Here is a 16,692-nt window from a genome sequence, read left to right as displayed (position 1 = left end):
CCTTTACTCATTTTGGACATACTGTCTTTGTAAAAAGTGGAGTCTCTCGGTGGTATACACGGTTAACGTGCTTGGCTGCTAACTGAAAGGTTGGAGGTTTGAGTCCACCCAGAGGCACCTTGGAAGAAAGGCATGGCAATCTACTTCCGAAAAATCACTGAAAACTCTGTGGAGCACAGTTCTACTCTGAAACACATGGGGTTGTCATGAGTTAAAATAGACTCCACGGCAGCTGGTTATGAAAAGTCAAAGATTTCTAGTTTGATAAACTCATGGAGTCAAATGCTCAGCAGAGCACCTGGCTCATAGTGGGCTCACTAAGAGAACAACATAAGTTCTTTTTTCCTTTCCTGCACATATCCCATAATAGGCAGCACTAGAGACAGGCTCCAAGGAGGATGCCCACATCAACAGCTCTGACAAGTCAAACCCATCAGAGAAAAAGGAAACTCTTAAGACTTAGCATTTTCAGAATAAAGGAGGTTCTCTGTGAATCATAAACATGAATTTCACTACTGAGGAAGAAAACCAAACAGGAGCCTACAAGGGTGTGCTCAGTCCCCAGTGCTACAATCCCGCTCACTGCGGTCTCCCTCTGAAGAAACAAGACACCCTACCCAGGCCCACTAAGGGTGAGCGTGATCACTCCCAGAGCATCAGACTTTGATGATGATCACGCAGCCTCTTCAGCCTGAATTCAGACTGCAGGCTTCCAGGGCCTCTGATCTGTCCTTCCTACACATCTCAGTGAGTTTGTGGTGAGGACTTTTTCTTTTGTGAAGGGAAGCCAGCCGTTCCTCATTGCCAAAGTGCTCTTCTCTGCTTTTGTAACCTCTAGGTTAGACTCCTGCGGTGCTTTATGGCTGCTTTCCCCCAAAGAAAAATTAAAAACTATGGATAAATTCCAACAAAGGGGAAGCACTGCCATATAAATCTTAACTTATAAAGCTACACATAACTATAAAAGCTATGCTGTTGTGTTCATTTCAGTTTGGACGGATCCTATATTCAGTAACATAGGATTAGACAAAAAAAAAGCAACTCAAACGTTTAGGAGGTGATACCTGAAAGATACACAAGCACACACAAGTTCTGTCTCCATCCGGAGGTGTGAAAATCGTCCAACACAACAAAACCCTCTTAATTTTCCCATAAAAGCACTAGAGCATGAGTATCTTCTCTCACAAAAAGGGAGTCTCCTCAGCTGATGACCTAATGCAGTTTTTAACAGAAGAGTTTAGTGATTTTTTTTTTTTCCTAACTTAGCACAACAAACTCCTTGCTGGGAAGCTTTCTGGCTGCCCCCTTATCCCCTCTTGCTCCTGGGCCTGAGTCAGCAGGTATAGTCACACTGAGGGTTGCTGCCTTTTTCACGGAGGTCAGAACTGTGCACACAACCTATTCCGTGCCCATTCAGACAGCAGGCATGCTGTGGCAAAGAAAGGCACCACTCCAAGTATATAATTACGCTGGGATTTTCAGAAAAATATCAGTCTCCAAATATAAACTGCAGGGGAAAAGGGCTGTCCCACAACTGGAAGTCAATTAGCCTACCAAAGAAAAAACTTAACTTTAATCAAAATGGGTTACTCTAGTACAGTCTTCAAACTAAGTGGTAAAGATCCTGAAGCAAGATTTAAAACCTGGTGAATTATGATCTTAACTTTTATAACAGAACTGGCTTTTTAGGAGACTGGGTGAGCATCTTCACCTACCTCAATTCCAGAAAGCATACCACAGTCAAAAAACCAATCAGCATTAACAATGCATTTAAACCACAGAAAGCATTATGAAAGCACTAAGTATCATAAGAAAGGAAAACTGTTGCTATCAGGGAAATTAAAATGTTTAAAATATGGTTATGTTGTTAACAACAATTGCTCTAAAGCTCTAAATTTCCCCATCAGGAAAGTGAGGATTTATTTCTAACGTCTCGTGAAGAAAAAAAACGCCATGCAAATAAAGAGCATCACTGTTCATTTCCGAGATTATGTTTTAAGTAGCTCTACTCTTCTTGAGCTTCAAAGAGGTTTGTGGACATCTCCCACTTATTCTGCGCAATCTCCTGAGGACCAGATGGTAGGAATTACTTTTCCCCTTTAACAGAAGGAGGAAAACAGAGGCTTTGCAAAACCTTCGGCAGCTCGTGTAGTCGCAGACAGTCGGAGCTAGAGCCTGGCTGCCTCAAATCTGCTGCCTTCCAGCTGCTAACCTGTGAAGCCCCAGAATAAACTGCAGACTATATTCTGGCTTCCCCAGGAAGCAAGCAACTAAATCAACAACGGCTTCAAATTAGAAGTGTTTGTGCTTAGCAGAGTAACAACCTGGTTCTGGAGTGTGTGCCCCAGCTCTGGTGAAACACACCATCAGGGAAGCCAGATAAACATTGTCAGATATTGACTTGGAATTCTGTTTACTCACAAGACTCCAACAGGTCATTGAAATCAATACCTTGCTGTTTACTTCTTTAAATCTTTCTTAAAGTCCGAGGTCAATAAAGTAATTCCCTGTGCTCAGTCTCACAATTCTGGGTCCTGGGCCTGCCTATAAGGCCTAACATAATAGGTATTAGCTGAATTATGAATTATCACATTGCCAATACCTGTCCTTGGAGAGGCTTTGTTTTAAAATTACTATTACTAAAATTTCAAAGAAAATTAACAGATAGGTTGAAACATGAACAGAGCTAACAGATTGTATTTAATTCCTATCCATTAGATCTTCATATTGCTAGTAACTCTTCTGGCAGACACCCAGGAAATGTATAAAAAATTACTTTTTGTTCCAGTAAAGAAATTCATTTTCTTCGAAGAGTCATTTAGCAATAACATTTCAGAGCATTCATCCTAAGCCAGAGTTCTTAAATTTGGCCAGGTTTTCCCGTAACATTATTTCATGTTTTGTGACAATTTTGTATAACCATTAAAAAAAAAAAAAAAAACCTGTTGCTGTCAAATCGATTCTGACTCATAGCGACCCTATACAGGCAGGAAAAAAAAAAAGGCAAAACAAAACAAACAAAAAAAGCACCGTAACCTACAAAGAAAAGTTTCATTCTGAGATGAAGTCTCTTAACCTGAGGCCATGTGGAAAGTAAATGACTTCTGCCTAGAACTTCTTCTTTACCTAGTATTCTGGCTTTCAGATTGTGATAATGAGTCACTTATTAAATAAACCACAGTTGTGATAAATTGGGTGGATATATATTACAGACTATTTAAAGAGCAATACAGTTTTACTGTTTCCTAATATACAAAACCATTGGATATTATGTGGTATAATTTATTTTCTAACTACTCCTTCCCATCTCTCTCCCCTTCCCTTTCTTTCTCCTTTTCTCTGTTTTACGCGCATGCATGCAAATGTACGTACGTGTACACACACACACACACACACACACACACACACACACACCCACCACAAACAAAAGAATAAAAGAGTCCAGAAAAAGCCTTGAGATCAAAATGAAAGTATGCAAGTACGCAAACTCCACATGCTCCAACGTTCCCTGCCAGGGTGACGTGTGACTTTCACAGTGAAGGCCAATGCGGTCAGACAGGAACGTAAGTTATTAGAGGGGCTGTGTGAGAAGAAAGAAAGGGAGCCTGGCACACAGGGAGCCTAAAGATAAAATGCCAACAAAATATTTATGTTCATGGCTTGTACCATGTGGTAAGTGGGATATTAATAACCGTGATGATTGGTGGACTCCCTGGGTGTGGTAACAGCCCTGGGCTCTGAGCAGGAGACATCGGTTCCAGCCCCGACTTCAACACGGGCTTGCTTTGTGACCTTTATGGAGTCACTCCGGATCTGGTTCATAAATGAGGCAATAATAATAACTAACCGCAACGCTCTCACAGACCCTTGTGGGAGATTAATGATTTTCTAGCTCTTTTTTCTATATTTAAAAAAAGAGTGTTTTGGACTATAAATTCTGGAAAAAAAAAATGGGCACTTGGCTATTAAAAAAACACTTTTTTTAATGATTTCATGAAAATCAGTTGAAGGCAATTGAACATTCTAACAAGTGAAATAAAGTTTAAATTCCAAATAGTACTCACTGTGGGGATCTAAATCACACCCTTGAAAAGATTTCAATACTGCAATCTTGTATTTAATATTTTTAAAAGAACCTTTTTATAATCTCATTAGGTACACCAACAACAGTAATTTTTACTACCTAGTATTTTTCTTCTACCTAATATTACCCAACTATAATACATGTTGGAGCCCATAGTGGTTAAGTGTGGCTGCTAACCAAAAGGTCAGCAGTTTGAATCCACCAGCCCCTCCTTGGAAACCCTATGGGGCAGTTCTACTCTGTCCTATAGCGTCACTATGAGTTGGAATCGACTCAACAGCAATGGGTTGCAATACATGTTATTGCCATGTATAATACTGATCAGAAAATTTGCGTAACATGCCTTATATACTTGATCACTAGAAGCAAAGCACTTCTCTGCACTGTTTCCCCACCTGTTTCAGTGGGATGGTATTTGATGCTAAAATTACTAAACAAAGTCAGTCAAATTTCTTTTTAAAAACCTTATTTCATCTCTTTAAAGATTTCGAAGAGATGAACTAACATCACGTATTAATCTAGTATCTTTGCACCAGCCAGACTGGCGTCCAAATCTAAGCTCTGGCTGTTAATGCAATACATGACCTTGGTCCTGATCCCTACCTCCCAGATAGAAAATGGTCCTAAAAACACCTCATTTGGTGAGTAATAATTAGGAATAAAGAGAAAGTGTACACAAAGCACCTGGCATATAAAAGGTATTTGATAAAAGGTAGTTTCCTGCCTTCCAGTGTCCACTATCTTACAAATGAGAAAGTATGGGGACGAAAGAAAACATCCCCAAGGCAAACGTAGCATGATAAGACGCAAGACTAATGTTTAGCTCTCAAGTCTGCCAAAGGTTCCCGTGGAATATTCAAGTGGGAGTTAAGCAGTAATTTTCTGCCCTAGTCCCAGCAGGCTCTTGAATCAGTACTCCTATTCAAAGTCAAGTTTCTCTGAGAAAGCAACTAATATTGTATGCAACTGATATAGTAAGTATGAATTAAGTCCTTTATAAACGCACCCTTTGGCTATTTAAAAGAAACTTATTTTGTGAGCAACCATAATACCATGGTAAATCCAAAGTGATTCAATTACTTGGAGAAAAAGATAGTGTAATATAAATTTGCTAATAAAAAATACCCCCATCACCTGAGCAATACCTAGTAAGCTATGTGACTAAACTGATTTTTCACCCCAATTTTCAAAGGATGCAAATATCAATACATAAAATCTATAAAAAGAATTTTAAATATTAGCCGGTAAGCTACCTAAGCTTTCCTCACAAGGCCTTATAAAGCACATGCACGTATTCTAATAGTGTCAGTCTCTAAATCACTCCCTGATGTCCATATGCACTTAAACCAAAAACCAAACCCGTTGCTGTCCAGTTGATTACAACTCCTAACGACCCCACAGGAGAGAGCAGAACTGCTCCATAGGGTTTCCAAGGAGCAGCTAGTGGATTTGAACAGCCAACCTTTTTGGTTAGCAACCAAGCTCTTAACCACTGCACCACCAGGGCTCCTTACACACTTAGGGATGTGCATTAACTCTTTCAAACCACTTCTAACACAAGATTGAGCACCAGGCAGCTCACGAGAAATACTTCTTCTGGTAAGGTTGTTGAATAAAGTTATTACCAGAGTGACTGCACTAGGGGAAATAGGTCTAGTTAGGCACATAGCATCCCAGAAGAATAATGAGACAGGAATAATGGCACCAATTTAATATGGAGAAGCTGTCCAGAGACTGGTTGAAGCCCATCCAAAGGCACAGACTCACCAATAGTAGGCAGAATTTAGATCTGTCTTAGTCTAAGGGTGTCTGCCTCCTTACAGGAAGGGTGTCGCCAAAACAAGGAACCACGCAGTGAGGAATGTTTCCATTAGAAAGGTAACCAGGCAGCTACCCCTCACCATCTTGCTCTGAGAAGATCTGGGAAGAGAGAGAAACTAAACTGCCCCCCATGTTGAAAGTGTGAGAGATCAGTGCATGTCATCAGCTCTGAGGAAGTATTGTTCCAAATTGTGTGGAGGAAACCCCTTTAAAACTTGCAGGCAGGAGCATGCAATACTCCCAATTAAGAAGGTTTTAACTGATGGACTCCAGTGATGGACCCTAACATGCTGACAGAAAAGACCTTACGTGTCACTGAAGTGATGGTTAAACAAAGTCTTCCCACTTAGAAATGAATGTAGTTTGGGCCCTGCTTAAGGCTGAGTTGATACTGATTTGAAATATTTTCATTAAACAGGACTATCTACATCCCACCTATTTTTCCAGACTTATCTCCTACCTTTGGCTTCTTATACCCTACACTCCACCCACACTGAACTCCTAAAACTATCTTCTTAAGTACCATAGGTACCCATGCTCTTCCTTCTTTCCCAGATGCCTATATCCCAATTTTTTCTCTGCAAAAAATCTTACCCAACTATTTTAAATTTCATCTTCTCTGTGAAGCCATTTCCAACTCTGTAGTCAGAATTCATTGCTCTCTCCTACAGGACATATTTTGTAGCTCCATTTAGAGCACCTCCAAATCAGACCAGTAGTTGAAGTCTATGGCTATATCAACCCTCCTCTCCCATCCCCACCAACACAGTATGAGCAATTTGAGGTTGGGGACCCTGTTTTACTCAACTATAAACAACATCTTCCAGATGGCAGATGTTCAAGCAATGCTTAACTGGAACAAAGATCAGTAATGCAAGGGCTAGTCAAATATATTACATTTCCATTAATTTCAATATTATATGTTTAATGATTTCAACATTATGATTTTTGCAGATTTAATATAAACTTAAGTAGGTTTAAGTTTTTTTTAATAATTATGTATAGAAGCTGTTTCTAGGCCAGCAAAATACACTGTGACTCCTTATTCTCAGATAGTAATTCTTACCACTAATTTCATCCCCAAATTAATCCTCCCTATTGAAGCCCTGGTGGCACAGTGGTCGCTGTGAGTTGGCATTGACTGAATGCAATGGATCTGATTTGGTTTGGTATCCCAAAGGAAATTAAGGGAAATACTTGTTTGGGAACTGAGCTATAAAGTTATAAAGTACCCTCCAATCTTACAAATTTTTAGTCATAAATCATGGATGGGATAGGACCCTTTATGGAATATTTACTAAATCTTATTTGAGAATTGCTGAAATAGAACATGTTACCATGTTTTCTCCCTAAATAACAACAGCAAAAAACCTATAAAATATAACTCAGTTGATAAATGGAATTCAATGAAAAAGATTTTAATATTCTTAACAATCTACAAGACTAAATGCCAAAAAAGTCTTCTGGTGTCTACCTAGGTCAACTACATATATATTTTTCAGTAAATCTACATGTATATGTATAAGAAAAAATTTTATCCAGAATGACTATCTATTTTCAAGAAATTTAAGTTCAAAAGTCACAGAAATTAATCAACTGTCTATCAAAAACTAAATTTACCATACTTCTTAGTAAACACAAAGAATCCCAAGTAAAGACCAAGACAGGCCTCAAGGCAATGAGTCTCCCTGATCTCAGACAGGAAGCAAACTGCCCTCCCTCCACCTCACATGCATACCACACGGGAGCAGCTACAAAGAGAAACTGAGTCATAAGATATCAGGTCATTGACCTGAAAACTATCATAAGGAAGGACTCTTCTTTCCTAGATGTAAGTCTAGCTAAAACACAAATTAGCAACAAGTAAATAAAACTAAGACAAGCAAGTAAGTCAACGAAACTTCAAAGTCCAGGTTTCTACACTCACCCTGGAAGAATGCCTGCTGGAGCAGAAAATCCTGCCCATATCTCATTCCTGCTGGGGAAGGGAGCCCTGGAACCTCACTCCAAAAAAAAAAAAAAAACAAGCAAGCCCGTTGCCATCCAGTCAATTCCGACTCATAATGACCCTATAGGACAGAGCAGAACTGCCCCATAGGATTTCTAATGAGCGGCTGATGGATTCGAACTGCCGACCTGTTGGTTAAGCAGCTGAACTCTTAACCACTGTACCACCAGGAAGCCCCACTCAGCAGCACACAATAGGAGAGCCTCCCTCCAGATACTCAGCTACTGTGGACCCTCACCCCACTCAGGGAGCCCAGGAACCAAGCCATGCTAGAGACCCGGCCCCACATCATGAACGTACCCACAGGCAAGGCAGGTCCAGAACATTTCCCCTTTCCTGTACTAGGACTTAAAAGCAGGCAGCTGGGAATGCCTACTGGTGATCTCCTACAACTGACTTCTCGGCGTGAAATTAAAATGAACAGCGAGTTTGACGTGGACCTCTGTCACTCGCAATCATTAAGGAAAGGCAGACGAGCAGTTACGTTTTCACTTGCATCTCTAAGTGGAAGAATGTGTGACACCACCTCCTCAGGCCCCATCTTCCACTATGTCCTAGAGTACTCTTTGTTTTACAGCTCAGTTGCGCCTATAAAACTAGGATAACCCTGCATTACTTATTCTGCCACGTCACAGGTGCCAGTGGGGATCAACGATTGATTGTTTTAAGGTGCTGTGTAATATGTTTGCTTCCTAAACACTGAATACAACCTTGCCATGTGGAGCTAACATTTTCTTCACCTCCAACATCTCACCAAATCCTATAGGCAGACAGCCACAAAGATAGCCGCCCTCCAGTATGATACACCGGGAACCAAAATGGGGAAAGAAAACACCTGTCCACACAGAAACCTTTTAAAAATACTCCTGCCAGCCGCTGCAGATAACTCCTCAGCAGCGCTCTCCACAGCTGCTCTGTTGCAGAGCGCCACGCTGGGGGGCTCAGAGCCCACCCAGCAGAAGGCACTGCCAAGTGCAAAGGGACGCACGGGCACACTGCACACCTGAAAATGACCTGTGGAAGTGGCTCAGCCTCATAGAAGCTACCACAGTGATTCTTAGAGGGACAGTTTCCAAAGGCAGCTGGCAGACTGGCTTCTACCAAGTAGGCCTGGTTCCGCACAACCATCTTGCCAGGTAGGGGCTTCTGTAAACACCCCTGATAGGTTCACCAATGGGAGAAAACCCTCAAGTCTAGGTGCCTGCTGTCTGCCTGGAGGAGTCATGGCGGGGAGGGGAGATGGAGGGAAGGCCGGCAGGCAAGCTCCACCCCTACCCGGGGACACAGCAGCCAATCCTACCTCCTCTCCGAGTGCTGTAGCTCACACCAACCACCCGACTGCCCGGTTCCCGCGCAGACTGCCCAGGCTAGCGTGTTGCAGCAAAAGACCTTGTGTGAGACTTCCCTCGAACCCTCCCAGATCTCTAAATCATTGTTCCTCTGCCTCCTGGCCTCTAGTAGGGAACTGAGATTTCCTCTGAAGGACACCACCCGCAGACAGCTCAGCCACCTCCAGCTCACTCTATCCCAGGTGGGCCCTTGGAGGACGCACCTGCATGCATTTTAGGAACAGGGGCTGGATTTATGACGGGGACCCTCACACACCCGCATTCCACCCTTGGAGGGATGCCGGGGAACCAAAGGAGCAGTGGGAGCACCGCAGAACTCCAGAAGCCCCTCCAGCCAGGCCATCGTAGACCTTCTCACGCCCAAAAGAGCAACTGATTGGACTTGTTAATAGCCAATCTTGAAAATTTACAAACCACAGGAGCAAAACCGACTCCACCTACTAAAGGCTCCAAGTCCCCAAAGTCCATTGTTGGGCAAATTATTTCTTTCTGTGCCATTTGTCATTCAAATTACACTTCTGCCTGAGTAAGCTGGACTGTACCACAAACAACAGTGACCGGGGTCTGGCAGCAATGTCATTTCAGCTAGGAGAGAGGCAGACACTCAAGGCCCAAAACCGGACTGCTCCTCAGGGCTTTGGAAAACCAAAACATTGTTTTGCCTTCTTTAGCTAGATAATTGCTTCTGAGAACTCAGGGTATAATAAAGGATATTTAAAAATAATTCTGGGTCTTTCCATTTCCACACATGCAATGTGCTCTATTTATCGCCTGAGGTCCTTAAAAAAAAATTACATCTACCCTGCCTGTAAAAAACATTATCCGCCAGAGTCCATTTTCATAAAAGGCCAGAAACATTCTTTAACATGTGTCTGTAACAAATAAAGACAACTGAAAGCCTTTTTCCTTTACAAAACACTGAAACTTCTAGTTTCATCAATGAAAAAGCCCAAAAGAATTTAGGAGAGAGGAGAAAGATATCATATACAATTTTAAGCCACAGTTTTTAATTTTTGTTTTAAATCTTTAAATTTTTTTGTTTTGTTTAAACCAATAAAAATACCCAGACTGTGGTTCCCAAACCCTAGCTCACAGACAGCTCCTGGGCAGCGGTTTAAATTTCACCTGGGGCACTGGTTTAAAAATTTCTAAGCCCACGCCCAGAGACTAAGGAAATCTAGGGTGGGGGCTAGGAATCTATAGTTTGTTTGTTTGTTTTTTTTAAGTACCTCAAATAATTCCAGAGCAAAACTAAATGTAGAAAACAATCACTAAGTAAGCAGGGATTTACGTATTGGTGTTTAGTCCTAAACTAGTCTTAGCATAATCCAAAGGATCACCAGGCACTTTTTAAAGTCGGCTGCCCACGGCCCTGTCCCGGATCTAAGTGAGATCTAGGGTGAGGCCTGGTAATTTTTAAACAGCATTCCAGGCAAATCTGGGAAACACGAGGGTGGAAAATGCTTTTTACTTCAGGAAAACCTCATCTCGGCGATAGATGCACAGAAACTAGCTCCACGACCTTCAAAGCCCCTGGCATCTCCCGGTGCTCAATGGCACAAATCGCTCCCAAGTCTGTTCCTCAAATGTAATAAACCCAGGTACAGCTAAGGTCCTTTAGAAAAGTCAAGATCTCCCCGAATGGGGACAGCTGGGTGAAAGGAGATCTGTAATCACGTTATGATGAGCTTTGCTTTGGGCAGATGATTAATAAAAAGGAAAAATAGCTGGAACAATTTTGTAAATGTCATCGACCCTGGGATATACAAAACCATCGGCCTGGTAGTTTTTCTGACCTGTGTTAGAAACACATAGGTAACAATACAGATAAAAACCTGGAAATAAAACATTTCAGATCTTCAAACTCAAACTTAGGCTTTTACTTAGGTTAATTTAATCATAAAAAAAATGATATAGATCTTAATTAAGAGGTTTGTAAAGTACTTAAATTTGTCATTTTGTTTACATTTATATGTAATTTCCTCTAAAAACTGTTCTTAGGTATCAGCTAACTAAACTGAATGTTGATTTAGATTATTGTACTACCAGATAAGATAAAATTTGAGATAATATACTAAAGAGCAACCTACTAGCTCAGAAAGAGTTTACTCTTCACTGTGACTACTCTGGTGCTACTTTTAACACTTACCCCTGAGGCGGTTGGTTGTGTTGTAGGAGAAGTATTTTTGCTGCAGTCGTCTGAGTTAGAGGAGGTGGAAGTTGGAGTCATAGGAACTGAATTATTGCTATTACCTGCAACAGTCAAAATTAACCTTATAAATATATATATACTTACCATTAAAGTTGGAAAATACAATTAAGTAGCATTTTATTATATTTACCAGAGCAAGCCTTTGACTTATTTATGTTCTTTGGTTTTCGTTTCCTGGTTTGAATTCCCTCTTTTTTCATAGCAAGCGGCCGAGGCACCTAAAAGTTTTTTTTTCATATAGGCCGTAAGTTTAATAAATATTATATTCAAGAAAAATCAAACTAACTAAACACCCAACACTAGTACTAACAGACTTCATTTAAAAAAAACTTGACATTAATTTCAATCCAGTATTTTTATACGCATTCAATAGATTAAGTGCTTATATTTTTCCCCATCAACCACAGAGGTTCCTTCAGAAAAAAATGGGATAATTTGTCAGGGAGAATTTATTGCTTCGATTTAATGTTTATTGTTTTAAATCATTTCAATTGTAGAGTAAAGCCATTGAATAAATATTTTTATCTCAAAGAGATCATTTGTTCTCTTCCTCCTACAGATACAAGGTTATTTTTCTCTATAAGATTGATGTGTTTATATTTTGTGTGATCCTTTAATATGAAGTGTAGAGTCTTTCTAACTATAAGTCTTAAATGTATTACTCCTTTGTACCAATATATCTGATTGCATTCCAAATGTTTTTAAAGTTTAAAATATAAACTAGTTATTGTACATTTCTAATTTGTTTCTTGCTTGTTTTCTTAGTGTGCACAATAACAAAGAGGGACAGGGGACTACTATCACAGGTTATCAATTTTTAAATGCACGTTTTTCACATTTTAGCATTTCTAAAATTGGGATGTGTGCGTGTGAGAGTTTAACTGACGGCATTTTTTTGTTTCTTACGGATTCATAATAGTTTATATTGTAATGAATAGCATCTTAGATTTAGTGAAATGCATACTTCAAATGTATATTTGACTTTCAAAAATTCAAGTTTTTCCCTTTCATACCCTTTCATTTGCTGGGAATTTTTTAAACTAAAACCACCTTGTACAAACAAGATACCAAATGCATATACGCATGAGCAGAATAAATGGCGCACCCCATGGAGTTTCATGTAGAGTCCACAAGCATTGCACACAGGTTCACCGTCAGCATTTCTGCGCCACAAAGTGGTGGTTGTGGTGTGACAATTGGCACAGGACAATCCAAGCCGCCGTGATGCAGGCTAGAAGACAGCACAAGAAAGTAAGTGCAAAAATGTAGATGATTTTTACGTATATGCCACATACTTCGTTGTATCATGATACGGTAATCAACAAGCAGGTACTCTGGTTTTATTATAAACGAAATGTCCCTTGATAAAAAAAGTTGAAGTGTAATTAGGATGACCTTCCTGAGTTAAGAAACTTGAGGTTTACATAGTGTGCTCAAGCCCAAACATTTGATTTGCTCCAGCATATTACCATAGATTCTAGAAGAAATAACTGAGAAGTAATCACATAATGTTGGCCAATAACTCCACTTCAAAAGTTCTCACTAGCATCGTAATATGGAAAATCTCAATGATGGTTTCTTCCCCAAGGATTTAGAGAAGTTTCCTAGTTACTGCTATTACTTTAAGGGTAATCAGGTTTATTTTTCTAAAGGTTGCCCAAATAGAATTATACTCCAAAACACACCAGAAGTAAGTGTATAATACCAGGCATCAGCAGGAGAGTGTCTCCCTCCCCAGCCCCCCTTCCAAATAGACAGTACTGTGGTCACAGGTCTGAAATACATGAGTCACGAAATTCAATCACAAACCACCCACAGATGTGCTAAGTAGCTTTATGCAGTCCCCACTGCTTGGCCTGAAAACTAACCAGGTCTATTTTCAGAAAATTTACAATTTACAATTACAATTTACAGGAGGATCCCTGTGGCACAGTGGTTAAGAGCTCCGCTGCTTAAGTAAAAGGCTGGCAGTTCGAACCCCCTAGCCGCTCCTTGTAAACCCTATGGGGGTAGTTCTACTCTGTCCTATATGGTTGCTATGAGTCAGAATCCACTCGATGGCAATGAGTTTGGGTTTTTAGAGTTTATGTATGTTAATGGAAATGCATCTTGTAAAATATGTTTAAAACTTTGTAAAGAAATATATTTTAATACGTTCCATAATTATCATAATTGCCTGCCAGAATTTTTTTACATTTTACAAGGAGAAAGTAAATTTTACATCAATGTTTTAATGCTGACAGTCTTCTATACAGTGACACTTCTATACAGTGACAGCAGTATTTATCCTGTAGGTATTATACTCAATTTTTGTTCATACAAAGGGCTAACTGGCATTACCAGGAACGGCCAACTGTATGCCTATTACTCCCGTTTCCACCTTCCCTTTATGCCCCTAACAACCTTACGGGGAATTTATTTCCTGTAAATTACTGTGTGTGAATTAAAAAGAATGAGAATTTAAGCTAGTATAACTTCCTCCCTCAAATAGCAAAATATACGATTTGTCTTTAATTTACCTAGGTTAAGAGCTATAAAAAATATGTTATTATGACTTCAGTAAAAAAGACTATGGGGAAAAATTCAGGGACCAAAGAAAATTGGGATGTACAAAAAATATTGGAAATTATGCTGATTAATTTTCTTAAATAAAAGAACTGAAGGGTAGATAACAAAAATATAAACTGAGCATGCATGAACATTCACAGATCAGAGGACAGAGATTTCCAAATCCTTCGCCGGCAAATTTAAAAGATAAAATTGAATTTTGCATTCACAATTCACATCCTGTTGTATTACTTTAGCAGTACTCTTTCCAGACAAGTTATAAAAACAACGAGACACTGGTAAACCTTTTGACACTATACCATTTCTGAGAAGTAAGTGCTAAGAAAGAATCAGACTTTTGGTGGAAATGACTGTGCTTGGCTAACAGGAATATTATTTGGGGAATGGCTTTGCTAAAACGATGAAAGCAATTATTAACAAAACCTTACACGTGGGGCTTTTTCTCTTTTCTTTTTTTTCCTCTTTTTGGTTAAAAGAAAATAATTTCTTAGGAGAGCACTCCTTTCTCTTCATAAATGTGAAATCAGTAAACTAGGGGACAGGAAGGTTTATTTTACCAACAGGCCATTTATGACAGTTTCCAGTGGAATTCGGAGCCAATATGAAGCAAACTTGTTATCAGAATTTGCCATTATAACAGAGAACTTTATGACTGTCAACTGCAGATCATAAGTGAAGCCCGTCCTCATAAACATGTGAAATGAAGGTGAACGGGTTATAAAAGTTCCTTGTAACAAGTGATCTCAGTTGTACTCATCAGTGACAAGGAATTCAAGCTACACCATAAATCTCTCATTTTGCAATGTATTATGAGTTCAAATTCATAGTGATTGGTTCTGTATTGCTGGCTAAACAAACTTGGGTTCAACACTCGGCTTCTGAGAACTAAGCTGGGTCCATTAAAACCATAAATAAAAAGCCTACAAGGAGAACTAATTGATAGTGACACACCCTTCAATCGGTATCATTTATAACCCATTTACAAAGCATATTGGCTGACCTTGGTCACTGCCCAGACACCTGCCACACAGAAGGAAAACTAATTGATTCAGAGATGTTAAAAATTGTTTTCTTTCTAGCAACAGTTATTTTTACCCGTAAGGGCACAAAATAAATGGCACTATCTAATACGAATGTTACTGGATCAAATTTAGAATGCAACTTGTATCTAAATGGCCACTATTCTACCAGCTGTTCACCCCATCTCGAGAAAATGTTACCTTAAAGAGCTCATCTAGTACTCAGCTCTATTTGCCTTTCCTCTCCTTCCCCCAAAATAATGTTTCATTAAACAAGGAACTTCCTTATACTATTTTCCATGGACTTTTTCTTTTTAAATATGATGCATGTAAGAAAAAGGAGAACAATGAGGAGTCACACACTGAAGTTAAGGATGCCCTCTGAAGAAAATTTTAAGCTGTGGGAGGCTGTAATGAGTTTAACCTGCACATACACTCATTAAATTAACCTCAGCCACTTTATTTTAAATGCATTAAAAACAAAACAACCATAAAACTAATTGCTTCTCTTTAAGGTGTCAGACTTCCATTGTGATGCAGTTTCCCTCTAATCTATTTAACACGAACAAGTGTAGCATTTGTTCCTGCTAATTAGAGTATAACAATTAAATAAATTACTTGGATACTTAAGACATCTGACATCTAACTGTAAAATATTTTACTTAAAAGGTATCAGAGTATGAGTACCTGGTTAAACAAATGTTACCTTTTTAGTGGGGTTTGTGAACGTTTTAATTTTCTCTAATCACTACAGCAGCCAATACCCTCTCCTGCTAGTAAACACACATAATGACAATAAGAGACTAATTCATGAAGAAAATCAGAATTCCCTCTCTAAAATATAGTAAAATGCGCTCAAATTGGTGAAAATCCTCAACTTGAGAAGAACACACAGACTAGACTTTTTCGCAAGCTCTTTGTAGTTCTCTGAACAGTCAGATTTCAAATAACAGTGATCAGAGTAAATATTCACTGGGCTCAAGCACAACCCAAAAGACGTATGGAATTTGGGGCTAAAAACGCGGAGGAAAAGGTTTTAACGGACAGTGTAGAAGAGACCCATAATGAAGTTTTGTAAGGGGTAAAGCTGAGGTTGGAGTTTTTTTTACTGCCGTATTCTATTTGGAGGGAAATGTTATAAATGAACATGGCTTGTTTACACACGCGCACACACACACCTTTCACCTTTTTTCAAGAATACAAATCTAAACCAAACCGGAGTACACAGTGGGAAAAATAAGTCTCCTTCCTTCACCTGATGTCACTCGGAACTCAGTTTTTCTCCCCAGAGGTTACCACCATTGCTAATTTCTTGTATATTCTTCCAGAATTATTTCAGTACGGTATATAAATATGGATTTTTTCGTATTATTAAAAAAAGTAGTACCCTACACCTCCTTTCAGTAAACGACGCCAGTCTGTATCGGTAAACATACAGAAAAGGGGCAGTGTTCGCCTCCCCAAAGTCTGGTGTCGGGGTAGCCGACACGCCAGCGCCCGCGGGCGGGCTCTGGGAACTGCCGAGCAGCGCGCGATCGGTCCCCTCCCGCCTGGCTGAGACTGCGAAGGCCCCAGGCGCGCGCGCCGCCCTACCCGGGCCGCCCGGCCCTGGAGCGGAGGCGAGGGCGGCC

At 39.9% G+C, this 16,692-nt stretch overlaps 1 protein-coding gene across 1 annotated transcript in view; it reads right to left on the bottom strand.

Annotated features, from left to right (window-relative positions):
* The window catches only part of GATA6 (GATA binding protein 6), a 29,407-nt gene that overhangs the window by 5,230 nt on the left and 7,485 nt on the right, over positions 1 to 16,692 (bottom strand). The window contains exons 5-7 of the mRNA XM_012558934.2: positions 12,580 to 12,705; positions 11,605 to 11,692; positions 11,412 to 11,515 (exon numbers count right to left, since the gene is read on the bottom strand). Of these exons, the coding sequence (XP_012414388.1) occupies positions 11,412 to 11,515; positions 11,605 to 11,692; positions 12,580 to 12,705 (318 nt within the window). The remainder of the gene's footprint in view (positions 1 to 11,411; positions 11,516 to 11,604; positions 11,693 to 12,579; positions 12,706 to 16,692) is intronic.

Source organism: Trichechus manatus, unplaced genomic scaffold (genome assembly GCF_000243295.1).
Source record: "Trichechus manatus latirostris isolate Lorelei unplaced genomic scaffold, TriManLat1.0 scaffold00199, whole genome shotgun sequence".
Classification (NCBI taxonomy): domain Eukaryota; kingdom Metazoa; phylum Chordata; class Mammalia; order Sirenia; family Trichechidae; genus Trichechus; species Trichechus manatus.
Note: the sequence above shows the minus strand (reverse complement) of the source record. Positions and strands in the feature narration are given on the sequence as shown.